This window comes from Eublepharis macularius, chromosome 6 (assembly GCF_028583425.1).
Source record: "Eublepharis macularius isolate TG4126 chromosome 6, MPM_Emac_v1.0, whole genome shotgun sequence".
Lineage (NCBI taxonomy): Eukaryota > Metazoa > Chordata > Lepidosauria > Squamata > Eublepharidae > Eublepharis > Eublepharis macularius.
In genome coordinates, this window is record NC_072795.1 from 33,077,189 (window position 1) to 33,099,557 (window position 22,369).

The window sequence follows — 22,369 nt, forward strand, 5'->3', positions numbered from 1 at the left end:
GCGAAAGTCCTAAGCGAACACTTCCTCCTCTGATCTGACAATGCATTTTCAGGGTTGCTTTTGTTTAAAAATGGCAAGAACCTCAAAATTTTTGCATATTACGTAGTTTGAGCATGAGAACCAGCTCAAATTAAGCACTAAGAATATTTATATAGCCTCTTTTGAATAAGTGAAGACATCATAGCTAATCCCACAAATAACGACATTGTTGACTATGATTCCTCAACCAAAAAATTACTTAAGATATTGTTTGCCTTAGTGGGAGAGTGATCAGGGCTTTTCTGCTCTTCCAGAAAGGGTTCAAAGAATGCAGTCTTTACAATGCTCAATTTACAGTGGTTGCAGGAATCAAATAGCAAGATTGTATCTACTCTAGGTTAGTTAACCTGACATCAAAGAACATACTCTTGTGAATTGCTTCTAAGTTTCTTTCTCTAATCTCTTTTACGCTTTGCGGAATCTGTCAAGTTGATATTTTCACAGTATCCAAAGGAAGCTTGCATTACCCGATGTTTACTTTTCAAAAGCAGGTCAGTATTTGACTGTTGTTACAGGTGCAAACACCAAGGAAACCACATACTCGAAAAACATTTTGAAGCACCCCACAAGGGCAGCATTCTGTGCAGCAAGACCTCATGTCAGGTTGCAGGTCAAGAACATGAACTGGCAAAATGAGCAGGTTTGGAAGTGGTATGGTAGGGTCAGTAGCAAATAATTAATATGCTGGGCAGGAGTTAAAAGTTCACTTCTGTTCCTCCACCCCCACATCCTATGAGTTGGCAGTGTTTCTTAGAGGGGATTGACTTACCAATTTGATTTCTGTTTGCTGAATAAAAGGCATTGACTACAGCTGGTCCGCTTATCCACCTATGGAAAATTCAAGATATAGGCATTAAGTATTAATGAGGGTCAATGGGAAGAGAAGACTGAATGGGTTTGAATCTCACCAAATCTGGCCATATGGATAACTCTTTGTGCTCAAGTCCTACTGTAATGAAAGGTCACCAGTGTGAAAACATGCTAAATATTCTTGTGCAGTGTTCTTTCATCTTGGGATGCTTGTACATGAGCTCTTCCCATTGTGACACCCATGAACTGCTCTTTTTTTTAATGACTTTCTGATACTGAGCTAATTTAATTCGTGATTTCACCCTTAAAAAAACCCAGAGACTGGAAATGTGAAGGGCTCACACAAGGTTTGATATGAAAGCAATGAAGATGTCGTAAGAACCAAGTGAAATGATAGGAGAGTGCACTGAAAAGGAAGCTATAACCACCCGGACACAATACTTAATTGAGCTGCTTGCTTGATTCATCTAAAGCTTTGCTGGCCTCTTTCAGTGATGTGTCTGCTTTCTGCCTTGGGCACACAGCAGCCTGAATTTCATGCGTTGATCTGTGATGGACTGGCAGGACAGTCCTTCTGTGAGTGGTGAAATAGATGGCCTCTGGTCCTTTCTAAATATTTTGTACTGGGTCATATCCAAATATAACAATACAGAGAGAATCACGAAAGTCAATATCTCAACAATAAATAAACAATAAATACTGCATGTAGCTTTAGGCAGGCAGGGTTCTCCTTTCCCCTTCAGCCGTGGCCAAATTCACCCTCTCCCCCCACCTTGTCTGGGGTGGCAGACAGCCTTTAAAAACTACATGGAATGGTGGGCAAGCCTGTTTTATCTATGAGCCCAATTTCTAAATCTTGATTTACCAAGCAAGCAAGATGATAGTGTTTGGTTATGACAAGGTATGGGCATCTTTTGTCCATTACTATTTATTATTGCTCGGATGTCATATCTTGCAGGCATAGCACCTGTACCACATTCTTCCTAGTGTTTTAGGTTATTTATCTGACTTTAATGTTATTTATATGATGAGTTTCAATGTTCAGAATATTTCCAAGAAGGGATTGGATGCATATTTATGATGCTGCAATTTATTCCACGCAACATTATTGATAATGGTACTTATACTGATAGAGAGTCACCTGGGCTCAGGAGCACATGGTCTGCAGCTGCTAGAGGAGGTAAGGGCTTTTTGCCTTCTTGGCTGTGGTGGGTTAAGCTGAGAAGCTAAGGGTGGTCCTCTCTAGCTTTGGGGCTTTTTGTGTGTAGTTTTGTGTTGATTTGAGTGTAGTTTTGAGGCTAAGTGTGTTTGGGCTTGATTGTGTTTGAGGGTGAGTGTGTTTGTAAGGCTGCTGGGGGTTGCTGGAGTACAAGCCACACACCCCCTTTGTGCTCACCTCCTGTGCTTAGCAGGAAGTGACCTTTTGCATTGAAAAGGCAACTGCTGGGCAGGGGCGCGAGCCTTTGGCGCGAGCCGAAGGGCAAGAGCTAAAGGGCTCTTGGCCTGTGGCTCTTAGCCGGGGGATCATAGCCGTTTTCTTTCCTCTTAGTGTGTTGTTCCTAAAACAGAATAATGAAGTCAGAATGCCAGCAGGGGGTTGGGGGCTTTCCAGTGTATTGCACTGAGTGTCACATGTATGACTATCTGCCTTCTGGTCAGAAGTCCTGGATGTGTGCTCGCTGCAAGGAGCTCCTGGTTCTCAGGGAACGAGTACGTACCCTTGAGGCCAAGGTGGCTGACCTGGAGAAGCGGAGACAGTTAGATAGGCACGAGGACAAGATTCTCAGGGACAGGATAGATGTGTCCCACTCTAAAAATGGCAGCGTTCTTGTTGTCAAGGAGAATGAGGATCTTGTGGAATCAGGGCACCGTACTGAGGATAAGGGGAACATGCCCTCAGAAGGGACCTCTTCTTCAGTTGGTGAGCAGGTTTCCTTTCGCATCAAGGAACCATCCCTGGGTGGGGCGGGAGGGAGGCTCTTGGTAGTTGGTGATTCGATCCTTAGACAAGTAGATAGCTGGGTGGCACAACCGCGTTCTGACCGTATGGTGACTTGCCTGCCTGGTGCGAAGGTAGCGGACATTACGCGTGTTATAGATAGGCTGGTAGATAGTGCTGGGGAAGAGTCAGCGGTCGTGGTCCATGTTGGAACCAACGATGTTGGGAAATGCAGTCGTGAGGTCTTGGAACAAAAATTTAGGCTGTTAGGCAGGAGACTCAAGGCCAGGACCTCCAAGGTAGCCTTCTCAGAAGTGCTACCTGTTCCACGCGCAGGGCCAGAGAGACAAACGCAGATCAGGAGTCTCAATGCGTGGATGAGACGATGGTGTAGGGAGGAAGGGTTCAAGTTTGTTAGGCACTGGGATTCTTTTTGGGACAAGCGGGAGCTGTACAAGAGAGACGGTCTCCACTTGTCCCGAGAAGGAACCCGGCTGCTGGCACTTAAAATCAAAAAGGTGGCAGAGCAGTTTTTAAACTAAATGCTAGGGGAAAGCCGACAAGAGATAAAGTGTCTCTGGTTCAGGATGGTTCATCTCAGAGAGATGAAGGGCTAGGTATAACACTTCTACAGGGAGATAGATTAGAGTTGTCAACTGAGATGGAGACAAACAGTTCAGATGACCTAACTACGTCTCGAGGCAAAGTGTGCCGGGGAAGTTACAGGTGTTTATATACAAATGCTAGAAGTGTCCGAGGTAAAATTGGGGAGCTGGAATGTTTAGTGTTGGGCGAATCCATAGACATTGTGGGCATATCAGAAACTTGGTGGGATGAGGAAAATCAGTGGGACACGGTGATTCCTGGATATAAATTATATCGGAAGGATAGGGAGGGAAGGGTTGGTGGTGGGGTGGCTCTATATGTCAGAGAAGGTATACATTCCAGTAAGATTGAGAAGGTAACTGAATTAGATTCGCTTCTGGAAATGCTATGGGTTGAAATTACGGGCCCAAATGGAAACTTAACTGTGGGAGTTTGTTATCGCCCTCCAGATCAGAAAATAGAGGAGGATTATAAAATGATGACAGGATTAAAGATGGCTGCTAAACAAAAAAACTGTGTTGTAATGGGTGATTTTAACTACCCACACATTGACTGGGCCAATGGGTGTTCGAATCGGGGGAGAGAAAGTGAGTTTCTAGACTGTCTCAATGACTGTGCTATGGAACAGATGGTTACAGAACCTACTAGGGGAGAGGTGATCCTGGATTTGGTCCTCAGTAATGCTGAAGACCTGGTGAGAGATGTAAATGTGATTGCACCACTTGGGAACAGTGACCATAATGTTATTGAGTACAACATATGTATAAATAGGAAATTGCCAAATAAGACCAACACAGCCATGTTTAACTTCAAAAGGGGTAACTTTTCTGAGATGAGGGGGTACGTGAAGAAGAAACTGAAAGGGAAAGTAAAAAAGGTCAAAACACTTGGGGAATCTTGGAGTCTATTTAAAACTACAATCCTGGAAGCTCAAATTAAATATATACCGCTGGTTAGGAAAGGCACAAATAGGTTTAGGAAAAGGCCAGCATGGTTAACAAGCAATGTAATAGAAGCTGTAAAAGGTAAAAAGGATTCTTTTAGGCAGTGGAAAACTAGTCGGAGTGAGGTTGATAAAAAGGAGCATAAGCTGTGGCAAAAAAAGTGCAAGTCTGTGATCAGACAGGCAAAAAGGGAATATGAGGAGCATATTGCAAAGAACATAAAGAAAAACAATAAACAATTCTTTAAATATATTAGAAGTAGGAAACCAGCTAGGGAGGCAGTGGGGCCCTTGGATGACCAAGGCGTAAAAGGATTACTAAAGGGTGATAGGGAAATGGCCGAGAAGCTGAATGCGTTCTTTGCTTCTGTCTTCACTGTGGAAGATAAGAAGTGCATGCCCACTCCGGAAGCACTGACTTTGGGAGGGGTTTTGAAAGACCTGAGTCACATTGAGGTGACGAGAGAGGAAGTTATGCGACTGCTAGATAATTTAAAAACTGATAAATCACCAGGCCCAGATGGCATACATCCAAGAGTTCTGAAAGAACTCAAGTGTGAACTTGTAGATCTCCTCACAAAAATATGTAATCTGTCATTAAACTCTGCATCTGTTCCTGAGGACTGGAAGGTAGCTAATGTTGTCCCCATCTTTAAAAAAGGTTCCAGGGGAGATCCGGGAAATTACAGGCCAGTCAGCCTGACGTCAATACCGGGTAAGTTGGTGGAAACTATTATCAAAAATAAAATTAGTGGGCACATTGATGACCAAAAGCTGATGAGGAAAACTCAGCATGGGTTCTGTAAGGGAAGATCTTGTCTCACCAATCTGTTAGAGTTCTTTGAGGGAGTGAACAAACAAGTGGACAAGGGAGACCCGATAGATATTGTTTATCTTGACTTCCAGAAAGCTTTTGACAAAGTTCCTCATCAAAGGCTCCTAAGTAAGCTCAGTAGCTATGGGATAAAGGGCCAAGTCCTCTTGTGGATCGAAAACTGGCTAATTAATAGGAAACAGAGAGTGAGTATAAACGGGCACTTCTCACAGTGGAGGGTGGTGAGCAGTGGGGTGCCACAGGGGTCGGTATTGGGTCCAATGCTTTTTAACTTGTTTATTAATGATTTGGAATTGGGATTAAGCAGTGAAGTGGCTAAATTTGCAGATGACACGAAATTGTTCAGGGTGGTGAAAGCCAGAGAGGATTGTGAGGCACTCCAAAGGGATCTGTCGAGGCTAGAAGAGTGGGCATCCATGTGGCAAATGAGGTTCAATGTAGCCAAGTGCAAAGTAATGCACATTGGAACCAAAAATCCAAAATATAAATACAAGTTGATGGGGTCTGAACTGGCGGAGACTGACCAAGAGAGAGATCTTGGAGTCATGATAGATAACTCACTAAAAACGTCAGCACAGTGTGCGACTGCCATAAAAAAAGCTAATGCTATGCTAGGGGTTATTAGGAAAGGGATTGAAAACAAATCAGCCGGTATCATAATGCCTCTGTATAAATCGATGGTGAGGCCTCATTTGGAGTACTGTGTACAGTTCTGGTCGCCACACCTTAAAAAAGATATCATAGCACTGGAAAAAGTACAGAGAAGGGCAACTAAAATGATTAAAGGGTTGGAACACTTTCCCTATGAGGAAAGATTGAGGCGCTTGGGGCTCTTTAGCCTGGAGAAAAGACGACTGAGGGGAGACATGATAGAGGTTTACAAGATAATGCACGGGTTAGAGAAGGTAGAGAAAGATGTGTTTTTCTCCCTTTCTCACAATACAAGAACTCGTGGGCACTCTATGAAATTATTGAGCAGTCGGGTTAGAACAGATAGAAGAAAATACTACTTTACACAAAGGGTGATAAACACATGGAATTCGTTGCCACAGGAGGTGGTGGCAGCTACAAGCATTGCCAGCTTCAAGAGGGGACTGGACAAATATATGGAGCAGAGGTCCATCAGTGGCTATTAGCCACAGGAGATAGATGGTATTCTCTTTGTGGGGAGGTGGTGCTCTGTTGTCTTGGTGCTGGAAGGAAGGCAGTGGGAGGGCATCTGGTGTCCTGGCCTCACTGACAGTCCTTTAGATGGCACTGGATTTCTAGCCACTGTGTGTGACAGAATGTTGGACTGGATGGGCCACTGGCCTGATCCAACATGGCTTTGCTTATGTTCTTATGCTTATGTTTCCATCACTGAAACAATAAATATGTCTGTTTATTGGGCATACTGTTTGACTTTGGCCTGGGATACTGTTCTTCAAATTCATACTCAGACAAGTGACTCAACGGGTAACCTGTCAGTAAAGTGATCACCTGACCTGGCACAATTCTCACATGGCTCAGCTTATAAAGTGATTTACATGATAAAAATGCTTTCCAGATAGTAAGAACAGCACATTCAATATAAGGCATTCTGTCTATAATTATTTGAAGCAACTAACTTGCTGAATCAGGGTGTCACACTTATCTCAATATTCTAGCTCCATTTCAGGTAAACAGGGTTCAAAGATTAGCAGGTGGCCACATCCTGGTTAAGTAGGAACCATGATTAACCTTAACCACAGTCAGCATTGGTGCTGATAAAATACTTGAGCCAGCCAGTTGGAGAAGGGCAGCAGGTATATGCAGGAAGTAGAAAAGAGCAAGGAATGAACGTGATACTGTGATTCACTTTCAATGACTTAATCACAGTTAAGTGAAAGGTGATCAGACCTTCATCAGCCCTGACAGATTTCTCTTCCAATAGTTTAGTGAGAATAGCACAGCAACACAAGAAAATAAGTATTTCACTTCCTGATTCTGGTAGCTGTTTCGGCAGGAACAGAATTCAAGACTCCCATCCTTTCCCAACACTGTTTTACAGTCAGCAGCCCTGGTGCAGAGTAAAAAATTGTTCCTATGACATGAAGCTGCTGTTTGACTGCAAGAAAGCACTGCTGCGCTGTACCTTGTTGCAAGATGGAGGGATTCAGCATTCTCCTCTACTGAGCATAACAGGAAAGCTTAACTTGTGGCGAGATGAAAAATATCCAACAGATGGTATTTTACAAAGAGAATTATAAATCCGCAAATTACACAGTTGAAGTACATACTCTTCCTTGTCCACCTTTTCTCTGAGCTTCTTCAGCCTTTGCTTCTGGTCAAGCACTAAATTTTGAATTATGTTCTCAAAATATTCATTTTCTTTGTAGTTCAGCTTAAAGGAAAAAGAGGAAGGTAAGTGTCATTTGCTATACAAATGTAATATGATTCAGAGGCTAGAACACTGGATTTGGAAAAAATCTACCTGAGATCACCATTAAATCATAAAATATATTGGGTGGTCTTAGGAGAAGACCCTTATTTATTTTATTACATTTACACTCCATCTTTCTTCTATAGAATTTAAGGTAGCATCCATTGGGTTTCCAGATCTTACACTGACCATACCATTATCTTAGCTTTGGCAAGTTTATTGTGCCTTTCAACTGTACCTGACAATTTTTTCTTAACCATGACCTACCAATAGTGGTGGCTAGATTTAAATTAATATAACTCCCTGTACACTGCTATGGGCTCTTGGATAAAGTGAATCTGAAACAGAAGGTCCCAGTTTGAACTTGGGATTCTAAAACATAAACTTCCTGTTAAAGTAAGAAAATTGTAAATACAAATAGTAATTTCTTTCAGATAATTAGTTTGGTCATAAATTGTACATGAAGGGATATTTTAATGCAGGCTTTGCATTAACCTAACAGTGCAATCTTAAACAGAGTTACTCCAGTCTAAGCCCATTGAAATCAATAGGGTTAGACTGGAGTAACTCTGTTTAGGAATACTGTAAGTCTCAATGACCACCCTTATCTGTAGATACTTTAAATCTGGAGACTGGAGCCATGGACAAACAAGACAGATCTTTCTACAAGCTTGAGAAAAGCCCAGAAAAGATTTCCTGGGCAGGCTGCCAGGTGGAAGGAAGCAGGAATAACTGAAGACAGAGCAGATAAAGGTAGGTTGATTGGTGGGTGTGAAGGAGAGAAAGATGCAGGAAAAGGGGAGAGGCTGTGGGGCCTTTCTGGGAAAGGAAAGAGGAAATTGTGGGTCTCCTGCTTGTTTTTTAAATGGTTTACTGTTATATAAGACTTAATAAATTAACCTAAAGAGAAAGACGCTGGCCATAAATAAAATGTTCTGAAGGGAACAGAATATTTACACCACCCTAAGAGTGCTGACTGAGAGCAGTTAGGAAGTGGTTAATGGGGGCGGGGGAGGAGGGAAGGGGAACTGGTCTGCTTAAGAGCCCTTAGAGCTTACAGTATGAGAGGGAATGATTTGAGTGGGAAACATTTCCCAGCCATTTACACTGCAATCCTATACAGCTTTACTCCAGTCTAAGCCCATTTACTTCAATAGGCCTAGAATGCAGTAAATCTGCATAGAATTGCATCATGCATCCTTCCCCATGTGATCTCCCAGCTTGTTCTTGGGGTTTTTAAAAAAATACTATGCCATCAGTGAACATTTCACATGCATCACTGTTTACACAAGCAAAAATATGTTGGTCTCCATCCCAGGGAGAACAAAATCTAAAACAGAACAATGACTTCAAGTAAGAAGATTACTTTCTCTAGCCTCTTCATATCCTAAAGTAAAGTTATGACTGCTGTTATTCCTTGCGGGCTCTGTCCATATTTGTTGACAAGCAGAGTCTCCTTTTGTATATGGGATCAGATAACAAGCATGTAAAGATGGGATTGTTGGAAGTCCATTATTTGCAAATGATGATGATTCTGGAAAATGAAGGTGTTTGACCAATAGCAGCAAGTCACTTTGTAAGATATAATGGCACCACACCTTGCAAGAGATGGGGATTAAAAGAATTCATGATAACTGCCCCTGCAAGCTGTTTCTAATGTAATTCAACTTTGATATTCCACTTAGCAACCTATAAAATAAAACTACACTACAGGCGGATATCAGTTTTATATGAGTTTATCTGTTGAGGCTTCCCTAAAGAATCCCAAGTATGACAAGATGCTAAGGAGTCTCTATTAAAAGAATTCTCAGCTCATCTCCTAGAGCTGTAATACATTCTAAACTGTCCATTAAAGTTTATGAAAATACTTATTTTTGTATGCCTACCAAAGAAAAGATAACGTATAACAATAAGATTCAGGCTATTCAACTAGATTGCTGGGAGCTGGACTTAAATTGTCCATGAGAATTATTATTTCAACTACCTTTTGTACTATGAACTTTTATGAGCCAGAGATTATTCTCAGCCAGGTTTCTCTTTACATAAGTTTGGCTCATCTTCTCCAGGCTTTCATATTTTGCAACATGACTAATGCTCTGAGCCCTTGGCTATTCAATGGTATCTTCTACCCTAGAAGGTCAAGGGAGTTTATATAATCCTCAAAGTAATCCTCACACCATTCCAAGGAGAAGACTATCAACACAGACTTGCTGATGGGAAAAAATAACTTGTAAACAAGTTTACCAACAAAGGGCAACATGTAGTAAAGGGGCAGATAGCCATTCAGCTCAAGTGAGTATAAATTATCGAGCTATCTGTCACATTGGGAATTATTAGACCATTATCTCAATTATTTAATAGGGGACTCTCCTGAAATATGTGTTCTATTTATGTATTGATTTATAACAGGAACACATTGTTGAAGGCTAAGTTTCATAGAAGACACTTTTTGATGTTAGAGCTGTCCCTGGAATTGCCTCTGTCAGGTAGGACTATCCCTGTGCAAGTCAAAATATAGTGTTATTTAATTCAGATTTAGTTACTACTGGAACAATCCCTCTAAAGGCCAGAACAATGCAGGACTGCCATTATGAAAGAGATAATGAAGACTATTAAACATAAATAGTTGATTATGAAATTGTTCTCCAAGGATTTAATAATCATCATTTGAAGCATCCTACAAAGCACCAATGGAATGTTGCATGGATATAGTCTGCATTTACCCCACCTCTGCCGTCCCTATCAACCCCTGGAAAGACTATTGCTAGTTCGGGAGGGGGCCACAGTAAGAGAGTGGCATCACCTCTTTCTTTCTCTTCTGTCAATGGAGTTGTTGACAGATGAGGAAGTGGGAGCAATTTCACCCCCTTTCCTCATTGCAGCTCCTTGACTTCCACAGCTGTTTACACTGTTATTCAGCACAGAACAATCTTTCTGGGAATCAAAAAGAATGGCAGGGAATCAGGGCCAGATCGAGGGGGGGCAGGGGGGTAGTCTGCCCCCGGCGCCACCAGGGAGGGGGCGCCAGGAGCAGCTGCCAGCTGCCAGAGTGCACGGGCAGCAGTGCGGGCAGCCTCGCAGCCCCCCACACTGCCTTTCGCCTGCCCCACGGGACAGGGGGCAGCCGGCTTGCCTCGCACCCCCTGTCCTGCAGGGCAGGCAAAGGGCAGTGCAGCCGCCCATGCCATTCGCCTGCCCTGCAGGAGAGGGGGCAGCCGGCTGCCCCCTGTACTGCGGGGCAGGTGAAAGCCAGAGCGGGGGTCTGCAAGGCCGCCTGCACCATTCGCCTGTGGGGAGGCGAATGGCACGGGCAGTTTCCCAACCCTGTATGCTGCTTCCACCGCCCTGCATGATGACATCACCAAAATGACATCATCATGCCATGCCGGGAGCATGCGTGCGCACACAGCATGCGCGCGAAGTCAGACTAGGGTTGCCCCAGGCACCGGCAACCCTAGATCTGGCCCTGCAAGGAATAAGAGGAACACAGAGAAAATCAACATTCCACTGGCACTCTGTAGGGTACAAGCCAGTATCTTCTATAATTAAATGCTCCATGCAAGAACATATCGCGTACGCAAAGAATTTTTTTTTTGCCAGCATGGGCATACAGTTTTGGGGGCAGAACCAAGAGAAAAGAGTATTGATGTAAATGAAAAGGTGGATGCAGAAGCTACACAAGTAGCTTCTCGATCTTCCAGCTGATCCCAGGGACACCGTAGAAAACCTGAACCAGTGCCCGGAGGCAGTTTTGGAATGGATGCCAGCTAATAAACCGAAGCTTAATCCTCACACGATGGAATTGTTACTGGTGAGTGGAAGGTATGGCACAGGATTTATGGATGGACTCCATTCTGGATGGAGTTGTGCTCCCCCTGAAGGAAAATGTCTCACTGAAAAATTAGCATGCTCTTGAACAGTTCCCATTCATTTAGGTGAGACTTATGCAGGAGAATTTCTGTGAACTGTACAAGGAAGAGAGACTTTGACCATACTCTGTAGATTTTCCCCTTACATTTCTAATGTGGACAATTTGGTACATGCTATCACTTTTCATAAACTGCTCACAAGGTGTATCATATGTACTTACATCTTTGTATTCTTTATTCAGCTTATCATTGTTAGTCATAATCTCATCAGGGTAGCCAATCTTTTCTGTAATTGCTATAGCCTAAAAATAAATTGTGAAGTATAAAATGAATATATAACCCTATATAAACTGTGATAAGGGACTTAATTGTTTATTAGTCAATGTCTGGTGAATTGTGATGGCCTATGGCTATAGACAATAAACTCTTTTCATTTGATTTGATTATAAAATGAATAGGAGTTGAGTGTAAATTCAGACATTCCATTGACCACAATTTGCCCTAAAACTGCTTGTCCAGATTATAAATCAATCCCTGTCAAAGTGCATACTTCTGTGCAACTGATACTTTGTATTTGATACCAGTTTCAAAGTTTTATTAGAAGCAGTGTGAAACTCCAGACTTCCTTGGCAATGCCTTTTGACACTTGCAATGTATGAGTACCTCAACCAATTTAACAATACAGTCAGTTTAATTATCCTAGCTAAATAATTCTCCAACTCTGGTTTTGTGCATGCACAGGGAAAGAGATGGAAAAAGAGTGTTAATAGGTCCAATCTAGCAACAACTAAGTATCATTGATTTGAATGGGAAAGGTAAATAAGTTTAACTATGTCCCACAGCAAGACTGATATCCAGTAGCACCTTGAAGATCAATAAGATGTTCCAGGGGATAAGTTTTCAAGAGTCAAAACTCCCTTAGTCAGATACAAGTAGGAAAGGAGATCCCTGATCCTTTCTATCCCCGCGGGAAGGTAGAAGGGGTGTTGCAAGGAAGGGCATCAGGGTGCAAAGGTACAATGCAGCTTGATTAGATGGGAAGGGTGTTACAAAGAAGGGTAACTGACAAAAGGAGCTTTGTATTGTCGAAGGCTTTCACGGCCGGAGAACGATGGTTGTTGGGGGTTTTCCGGGCTGTATTGCCGTGGTCTTGGCATTGTAGTTCCTGACGTTTCGCCAGCAGCTGTGGCTGGCATCTTCAGAGGTGTAGCACCAAAAGACAGAGATCTCTCAGTGTCTGAGAGAGATCTCTGTCTTTTGGTGCTACACCTCTGAAGATGCCAGCCACAGCTGCTGGCGAAACGTCAGGAACTACAATGCCAAGACCACGGCAATACAGCCCGGAAAACCCCCAACAACCAAAAGGAGCTTTGACTTTCAAAAGCTTATGCCCTGAAAATCTTGTTGGTCTTTTAAAGTGCTACTGGACTAAAATCTTACTATTCTACTGCAGACCAACATGGCTACACACCGGAATATGTCCCACAGAAATCAATAGGACTTTTGCTCATTTTTTCTACACTCTTCAGGACTATTCCTACAAACAATGAATTTGATTGTTAAGGAGTTATGGTTCCCAGAATAACTCCCCTTAGGGAGATCTATGTGAGAATGTCAACTTTGAATGTGACTAAAAATCATGACCTCATACTTGCCATATTTTTTCTCATATATTTGGCACGGAAGGCATACAAAACCCCTTTATTTTTTCATCCTGGAAAGAGTTTCATACAGGAAATGTCAGAACTGTCAACTTCAGCTCAGTTAATGGCCTTCAATATAAGGGATAAGCTGCTGTCAGTTAGAGTGGACAATGCTGCGACTAGGTGGACCGGTGGTCTCATCTCCTATTTCCCCTCCAAGCTTGATGCAAACATTCAAAACTGCCTCATACTTACTCATAATAACATCATCTGTCTAATTTATCAATGACTATATTGATTAGCAGCAACTTTCCATGATGCAAGAGTTTCTCTGCTACCCAAAAATGCTGAGGCTTGAATCTGGGAACTCATACATGCAAAATATGGACCTTCCAACCTTTTAAAGTTAGAGAGCCCAGGTCACCCTTAAGGAGAAAGATCATAGGTGATCTCCATCTCTTTAGTCAGCTAATCCTTCCCAGACAATCTACACCATCTTATAACTATCCTGGAGGAAAGCAGCCATGCATCAACAACGATAAGTTCCAAACTAATTGTCCTTCCATCTTCAGCCAATGAGAAGTATAAAAAGTTGACCACCACAAATAAAATCCATGTGATATTTGGTGGTTGCTGCATTTGTTTTCTTTACAAATGATTTTTTTGTCATGATGACATCTATTTGGAGGCACTAATAAATTTTGTCCAGTCCCCTTTTCAGTAATGTTCAGTTGTATTTCTGTATTTGCTAGAGTCAACAATAGTATATTTTACAAATAATTAAAAAAGAAGAAGGCCCATCTCTCAGATTACAGTGGCAATAAACAGGCCATCCAGACTTAGCAGCCATTGCAACAATCATGATGACAGTACGCAACATGTGTTTTGACAAAGACAGTATTCACCCAAATTGCCCCCAAATGATAAATTTGATCTTAAAATAGTTTTACATGCCTTTTGTTCAGCTCTCTTTTTGGTTTCTGCATCCATCCAGCTGAGTTCATCCAGGGTTTTTACAAAAATCTCACGGATTTTTGTAATCATATCTTGTACCTGGGCACAGACAGCATAATAAGATTAACTCATTCAGGTATGGTCACAGGTTTCATTTTGTTACCATTGAACAGAATATTAATTTTCAGTTCAGTAGAGGACTACTGACAAAAGTGATGTTATTGCAAAATCAAAGTTATCAAGCAGATATATTTTGCAAATAATTATCACTACTTTAAAAAATATTTCTATACCTTTTGAAGAAAACCATTACGATAAAGTGACAGTATATCCATGTTACAGAGTTACAATGATTTTACTACCAGTTTAACTCTCACAGTTTTTACTAAAAAATCCTAGAAACTGGAAACTAGTGAATTTGATGAGAATTGGAGGTTGTAGTTTCTGGGTCATTTAATATGTCGTGTTAAATTGGTTAAGCTTTGTCTCAGAATTGTTTCAGTTCTGTATTAGATATCTGGTTGGGGTTTTTTTTACACATTTCTGCAATCCATACCCTATTGTATTCTTAACTGAATATTCCAGCTACTGATCATATTGACTTGCACTGTGCAATTTGCCTCTAGTTTCAGTGAGAAAAGTGGGATATAAATAATGTAAATAAAATAAAAAATTAGAAATGAAGTACATTATTCCAATTTGCATATTTTCTTCTGGGAGAGGGGACATTGCTGTTGCAATTCAGTTGATGCACTTTCATTCCAGTCAAAGCCAGTCAAGATCGATTTCCTTCTCTGTAATCTTTGACACCTTTTCTCTACAACATGCAAAGACGGCTTCTTCTAATATTCATCTATGACTAATAACTTGGCTTACTGTTCAGGAAGAGCTACATAATCCCATAATCAATCTGCCAAAAGATGTGGCTTTCTTCTTTCATTCTGAGGTAGAATCATGTCTACAATCCAGGTATGGGTAGACATGTTTTAAATAGGCCATTTGGGGTGTGTGTGTACATTTAACTGTACACCTGTTATCATCATCCATAATCAGCCTTTCCCCCTGCTCTTTTATGCACTTCAAATGCAAATGAGCACAGGAGCAGGAATAATACTAGTCCAGCATTGCTTGATGTTATGTCCTTACTGCTCCTAAAAGATCCATTTCCTGTCCTCTCCTCTCCTTTTTAATGTTAGAGGATGAACCAGGAATTCTTGAGCAGATGACAACAGTGATTTTTGGATACTAAGAAAGCAGCCACTGGATTTTCTCTTCAACAATCTGGAGCTAAGTCCCATTTAAGTATCTGACTAAGATCACACTGATTGATCTGAGAATGTTACCTTGTGTTTACTCTCTCCAGCAAATGCTTCTGCTACATACAGCCTGCCCACAGCATTCTCCATATTGCCATTGACGTAGTTTGCACAGCGGCGCCAAGCTGCGGTGTCTGAGGTTGTGCCAAAGAGCACCTGCGAAGCAAAAAAACATTAGAAAAATTCATCACCCTGGCAGCAAGGACTTAGGCATTTTGGAAGAGCTTCAAATTATTAGTGAATTTTTAAATTATTATTACTGATTTTAATGGAAGTACATTAGTTAAGAGAGTAAATTCTCTTCTCTGTTCCTCTTATGTTTTAAATTTCTCATATGCCGCCTTGTTGTAAGCTATACTATTTTGTTGCCCCAAAGCAAGGTATATCCTGGGCCCACACCACTGCTAGCCCGATCCTGCAGTATTGATGCTGGGAAGTGGCTTGGACCCGGTCATGATGCAATCTCAAGAGGAGATGCCAATCATCTTCCCTAAAGCTGGGAGCCAGTTGAGCCCTTACAGGGCACTGGAGCCCTCCTTACTGTCTCATGCCCAGTAGCTGTTGGGATGGCTTGGCTGGAGAATCGGCCTTGAAGTCATCCTGGGATGGATGCCTGTAGATGCTGTGATTCGGAGGGTGTTAGGTCCAATGAATCAAAACTCTCTGGCACAGATGGGTTGTGACTGAGACTGGGAGGGAGGAGAACAGGGTAAACTCGGAGAGGAATCTCTAGAAATTTGTGTTTGCCTCTGCATGGTGTGTGCGATGGCCATGAAATACTGCCTCTGTTACTCAATGATTCTCTATGTCTATGAATATTATACTAAAAAAATGGAGAGTCATTGGGCTACGCCAAAGCAGTGTAGTATGCCAAGATCCAACAGACAGCTTTCTCTCTTGGTGATGGCTACACTGGACTCCCAATGGCCTTTAATTAATCAGGAACTTCCTTATGGTTCTTTCTTGGCACAACGTCTGAGGTGGACTGGCTTAACAATTGCCAATTAGAAACCTGCACCATCAGTGAATAATGGAGCTCAGTTGATACCAAGCTTTCATAATGCTTTTTAAATTATGCTTGCTTTATGCCTTTGGCAACCCAGACTTTGCTGTGCAATGTAGTCTAGTAATTTAGGATGTCAAAGGTTTGGAAATAATTTAGATCTTTCCTGAAGTGCCTTCACTTCTGAAATTTCCCCCCACTCCACATTTAACCTCACCTCTAAAGTTCTAAGCAATCACTTCTGAATTCCATGCTTTGGAAAGAATGAACGCCCTTGAAAAAGAGTGGGTTATTTTCTAGCCTTAATAAGCCACATGAAAAATAAGGCAGTGAGAAAAGGTCTTTTGGGAATCGTTATCAGCATACAACAGCATACAACAACTGGCTTCCCTTGAAGATGGCATTATTTTCAGCTCTTTATATTACATTTCTGTGATTCAGTGTGGCAAAGGAGCAGCCAAAGAGAACAGTACATGATTCTCCTTCTAATTGGTTTCTTTCACAGCACAAAGACAGGCATGTCATGTCCTGAATCAAAGACAATACCGGCTGCAATTTCACCAAAGTTAAGTTCTTCGGATCTTACTTATTTCAATATGAGAATACAGAGCAAGCCCAAGCAGAGTTACACGCTTCTAAGTCCATTTACTTTGATGGACTTGAAAGGGTTTAACTCTGTTTAGGAGTGCACTGCCAAGAGCCTGTTCAGCTCTCTTCTATTGAAATCAATGGGACTTAGAAGCATTGCATTGGATTTCACCACAAGACAGTATATAAGTGGTGTCAGTATGCTGTTGATGATTCATTTGTGGCCATAAAAACATAAGCCTTAGTAAAGGGGCATATCAACATCCCCATGAATTTTCTGCTGAAAACCCAAATCTCATTTCACTTGGCCAAAAAAACCCACAGGGAAAGTAGGATGCTGTGTGCACAACACTACTCCAAATTCTAATAGAAGCAATGAGTTGACAGTGCATTTCACCTGCAGAAGATTGACTGACCTGAGCACACACATCCCAGCCTCTATGGCATGATAATTTGCCACAGCCTCATTTTTCCTAGTCACCATTTAGCCCCTCTAGGGATGAGCAAGCTGAAGGATAAACAGACTTAGCACAGTTCTGCTTGTGCAAGATTTTATGCAATGCCTAGTGTTTTCCTCCCTGTATATCACAGTACCGGAAATTAGTTGCACAGTGTCTTGCACAAGTGAAAGAACAAATGAGATGCAGTAAGTCTGACTTAGTGCAAGCAGGAACCACAGTCTTTTTCTTGCATTTCTGCTTGTACAAGAGCTCTAGCAGAAGAGAAATTTTGCACCGGGTCCAGCCCTATGGCTTCTTACCTGTCCATTTTTGGCTCATCACAACTTAAAATAAGGAGCTGGCATTTAAGACAGAGTTCCAAATCTCCCCCATTTACCATGATGATGGATCTATTTTCTTAAAGTCCTACCTATACTACTGTTCTGACCTGGATGGTGCAGGCTAGGCCAATCTCATTAGATCTCAAAAGCTAAGCAAGGTTAACTAAAGTTAGTACTTGGATGAGAGATCACCAAAGTCCAAGATCATTACAGAGGTAGGCAATGGCAAACCACCTCTGCTTGTCTCTTGCCTTGAAAAGCCCTATGGAGTTGCTATAAACAACTTGATGGCATTGTACATACATGTTTACTCTCAGCATTATATTGTAAAGGTTCTCACTGTAAAGTTAGTGGCTCAAAATAAACAAAAAGAGACAGTAATACACTGATGGGATAGCATTTAAAAAGTTCATTTCTTGGGATTAGTCTTCTCAGTGACACTTTATTATTTGTTCTCTGATCTGGCACCTTCTCCAATTGAAATATGCTGGGAATTACATACCCTAATGACATTCCTTTGACATACAAAGAACCGCCCCCTTGCAAAGGCCAAATGAGAACAGACGTTGGAAGACTTGTCATCTGATCTACAGTGTGTTGTTCCTTTGTAAACAGCAGCCTGACCCGATATTTGCCCTGTTGGGGAAACTTGCATGCACCATAAAGGCAACCTTTATGTCTCTCTCCTCATATAGCTGCTCTAACTGGCTGTTTGCAGTTGGGAAAATAGTGTTGGGAAAAAATTATTTTCCAGCACAAGGGTGCTAATCAAAACTGGACATCCGGTGGATTCTACATGGATCTATTAGCATCTATTTTTTTTGACTTGAACTAACAATTTCCAAAATACATTTTGCATCCACAGAATTTACACAATATATTGAATAATTTGTCGTAGAAAAATTCATATGAATAACATCAAAACCTAACAGACTAGAGAAGTTTGTGTTGCAATCTATGTAAATATATCCTCAGGATGCACCTGAATATTGGTTACAACCTGATTAAACTGATGATGGTTCTACGATGGTAGAAAAAATACAGTTCTGTTCTATATATCATACTGTTTTAATGCACTGTTCTCTAATTTTTTAAAATCTCCATTGTTGGATGTATGAACTAGGGCCGTTTCCCCACGGTCTAAAAATAGCATAAATCTCACGGAAGGCTGCCAGCTTCCTCGCGTGATTTTTGATGCCTTTTTTTTTTTTACAAAACGTCACAAATATGATTTGTGGCGTTTTTAAACGGATGGTGTCAAAAATTGTGTGAAGAAGCCGGCAGCCTTCCATGAATATTGCACTATTTTTAGACCGCGAGGAAACAGCCTATACCATTTATTTCATCATTTTCTAATTGTGCAATCCGCCTGGATTCTCAGCAAGACAAGCAAACTATAAATGAAGCAATCAAGCAAGAGTTCAAGAAGATGGTATGTACTTTTAAGGAGCTCCTACAGCACATTATGGGACACCACCAGGCTGAGTAGCAGCACCCAGCTCTTTTTGAGCTGTGTTTATGACAATTTGAGATGTGCTCCAAAGCTTGAAGCACTTGGGCATGTTTTCAGAGCTCCATGCATGCAGGTTTTATTCCACATTGTACTATGTCAAGCAGTATTCTGTTTGTACTGTGGGGGTTCTAAAATGTGGTTGTATCATTTGCCTAATGGAAATAATAGAAGAACCTCTGTGTATTCAGAAGATCTTATGAGCCTGCATGCATGCTTGAGTCATTGGATTATAGCATCTATGGCTTGGCTTTAAGGCTTGTTCTTCTCAGATGTGTGAAAACTGGTAGAAAGTCAAATGGAGTTGAGCGACTGTGGTTATTTGCATGACAGTGATACTGTTCTGCAATAAAGTAACTATGAATTATGTTTAACTGATTTACAAACATACAAGTACAATCTCAGGAAAGGGCCAAGATCCAAAGAGAGCGCATGAACATCCCATTTCCTCTCCCAGGCTGCCATTGAAAAACTTAATTTACCCATGTTCAAACAGCAGTTTGGAAATGAAGCATGAGAGCCTTTTAAAATATGAATGGGGAGGAAATCATGCAGAACAGATAAATGCTTCCTCTCTGAAAATGTTTCATATCTTCAGTATGGCATAGCAGTGGAGAGTATTGGCCTTGGAGACCAAGTTCAATTCCAATGCTCAACCATCAAGTTCACTGTACAACCCTAGATTAGTCTTCATTTCTCTTTCTAACTATTTGACCATGCTGTGGTGAGGATAAAATTAAATAAAAGGCATAAATTTCATTGAGCTCCATGTTGGAAAAGCAAGATAAAGATTTTTTTTTTCTTGAGAGAAGATAAAGAACAGTTGGGATCTGGAAGGCTGCTAAAATTTAGGCACATGTACTCCTCAAAACCAGATGCTTTCAAAATATTAATAGATTATAGACATCATTTTTAGGTGAGTAGCTGTGTTGGTCTGCAGCAGAGCAGTAGGATTTGAGTCCAAGGACACCTTAGAGAACAACAAGATTTTCAGGGCATAAGTTTTTGAGAGTCAGAGCTCCCTTCTTCAGATATTAATGGATATTATATATACACATCCCAACCCAGCTTTAGTTGCACTTACAAAAGGGATATAGGCTTTATTAGTTGGGTCAGTAAGAGAAGGATGTGCATTTGAATGCATATCCAGTTAGCATGGTGGTGTGGGTAGTCAGATGTACCTTCTGATACACACCTGGAGATACATCTGATATGTTCTATCAGTCCCTGACTCAGTGAATGATACAAACTCAGAAATCTGTTCTTAGCTTGTTTGTGACTCTATAAAGTTCAGCAAATATGTAGGGCTTCTTGAGTTACTCAGTTGCTACATGTCATTGAACTGATTCTTGAACTTTGAATGACAATTCTCAATTGTTAAGTACTTAAAAAAAATGAGTTTCTGCACCTTACGGTAAGCAGTCCTTACGTCCTTGTAGTTTTGGCTTAGAGTGTTTACCAAATCCATTATGTATCGCCAGCTCATGTAGTTTTGAAGTTCTCTGAAAAATAAAAGGGCAGAAATAAATTGGCTATGTTTCTAGAACTATGGGGTATACTGGCAACTTAGAAATAAAAACTTTAAATATATATATATATATATATAACTGGTGTAGCTACCTGGGAGTGTATTTCAGGAGAATAGGTTTTAGTTTGGTTAGATATTGTGGAGCATAAACAATCACGTCTTCCGTATTTTCAATTGTGATGTTCACAGTTGTCATGACATTATTTACAAATGTTAACCAGTTGAATGGCTAGGAAGAAAAAAATACTGGTTAGGTATACGTTCAGTGTATTGCAGTAATCCTCCTGATAGCCACAGGGATGAATCTCCAACCCTAATTTCACTTCTTTTGATAGAATGCCTACAAAAGTGGTTCTACAATTTTTTGCTCTTTGAGCATTGTCACCTGCCCATTAGTAAACAGTGTCCCCAAAGTACAGCCACACAACACTTAAGTTTTCTTTCTGTTAAAAAAGTGCACAAAGCAATCCAAGAAATATATATATTACTTTTGGGGTGGTTTCTTTTTTACTCCATTCCATATTACTTACTGACAGGGCTTTTTCTGGGGAAAGAGGTGGTGGAACTCAGTGGGTTGCCCTTGGAGAAAATGGTCACATGGGCTGGTGGCCCCGCCCCCTGATCTCCGGACAGAGGGGAGTTGAGATTGCCCTCCGCGCCATTGCCCTCAACTCCCCACTGTCTGGAGATCAGGGGGCGGGGCCACCAGCCCATGTGACCATTTTCAAGAGGTTCCGGAACTCCGTTCCACCGCGTTCCAGCTGAAAAAAAGCCCTGCTTACTGAGAGCCCAGAGGTTATACTGGATCCAGCATTGCTGTGGAGAAGCAAGTTAATGCATCTACAAAAAGTTGCTCTAACTCAGTGTAGTGCTCAAAATGTCCCCCTACCTTGACATGGACAATCTGGCAACCTGGCTGTCAGGGATTGGCTGCCACATACAAAGCCCTTCATGGTCTTGATCCATCATATCTGCAGGACCACCTCTCTCTTGATGTTCTGCCATACTAGCTTCACTCGTCTGAGTGGGGCCTTCTGCAGGTGCCACCCTGCAAAATCAACAACGGCCCATACCCGTGCCTTTTCTATTGTACGCCCACTTTATGAAATGGCCTGCCTGGTGCGGAAAGGAAGACTCTCTCTCTCTCCAGGCTTTCTACAAATTATGCAAAGCTGAATTATTCAGTTTTAATGGGATTATGAACTATACTACTTAATCTATATGGATAGGGATTATGGACTATACTACTTTACTGTAAATATGCTCCTATTTTATAATTCCTTCATCATTTAACATGTCATATTTAAATGATTATGCTTTTCCCCATAGCTCTGTTTCAGATTTCTGCAATCCAAACCCTACTACAGTGCTTATTGGAGGTACTATTCTGTTGACTGTATTTGATTCACACTATGTAATCTGCCTTGAATCTCAGTTAGAAAGGAGGACTATAAATAATGAAAAGAATCAATTAAATAGATAAACGTATTGGTGAACAAAAATAATACCCTTGAGTTGTTATTGTTATTGTTATTATTATAAGTTATTGAGCACTTATCCAGAAAAACAAATTTAAGATACTGGATAGACAAACTAATGGCCCT

At 41.3% G+C, this 22,369-nt stretch overlaps 1 protein-coding gene across 3 annotated transcripts in view; it reads right to left on the minus strand.

The window, feature by feature from the left end:
- MME (membrane metalloendopeptidase) overlaps window positions 1-22,369 on the minus strand; it is a 107,300-nt gene that overhangs the window by 18,341 nt on the left and 66,590 nt on the right. For all 3 annotated transcript variants that reach the window (XM_054983300.1, XM_054983298.1, XM_054983299.1), the window contains exons 11-17: window positions 20,858-20,994; window positions 20,646-20,739; window positions 15,383-15,511; window positions 14,040-14,138; window positions 11,664-11,744; window positions 7,431-7,534; window positions 809-867 (exon numbers count right to left, since the gene is read on the minus strand). In XM_054983300.1, coding sequence (XP_054839275.1) covers window positions 809-867; window positions 7,431-7,534; window positions 11,664-11,744; window positions 14,040-14,138; window positions 15,383-15,511; window positions 20,646-20,739; window positions 20,858-20,994 — 703 coding nt within the window. The remainder of the gene's footprint in view (window positions 1-808; window positions 868-7,430; window positions 7,535-11,663; window positions 11,745-14,039; window positions 14,139-15,382; window positions 15,512-20,645; window positions 20,740-20,857; window positions 20,995-22,369) is intronic.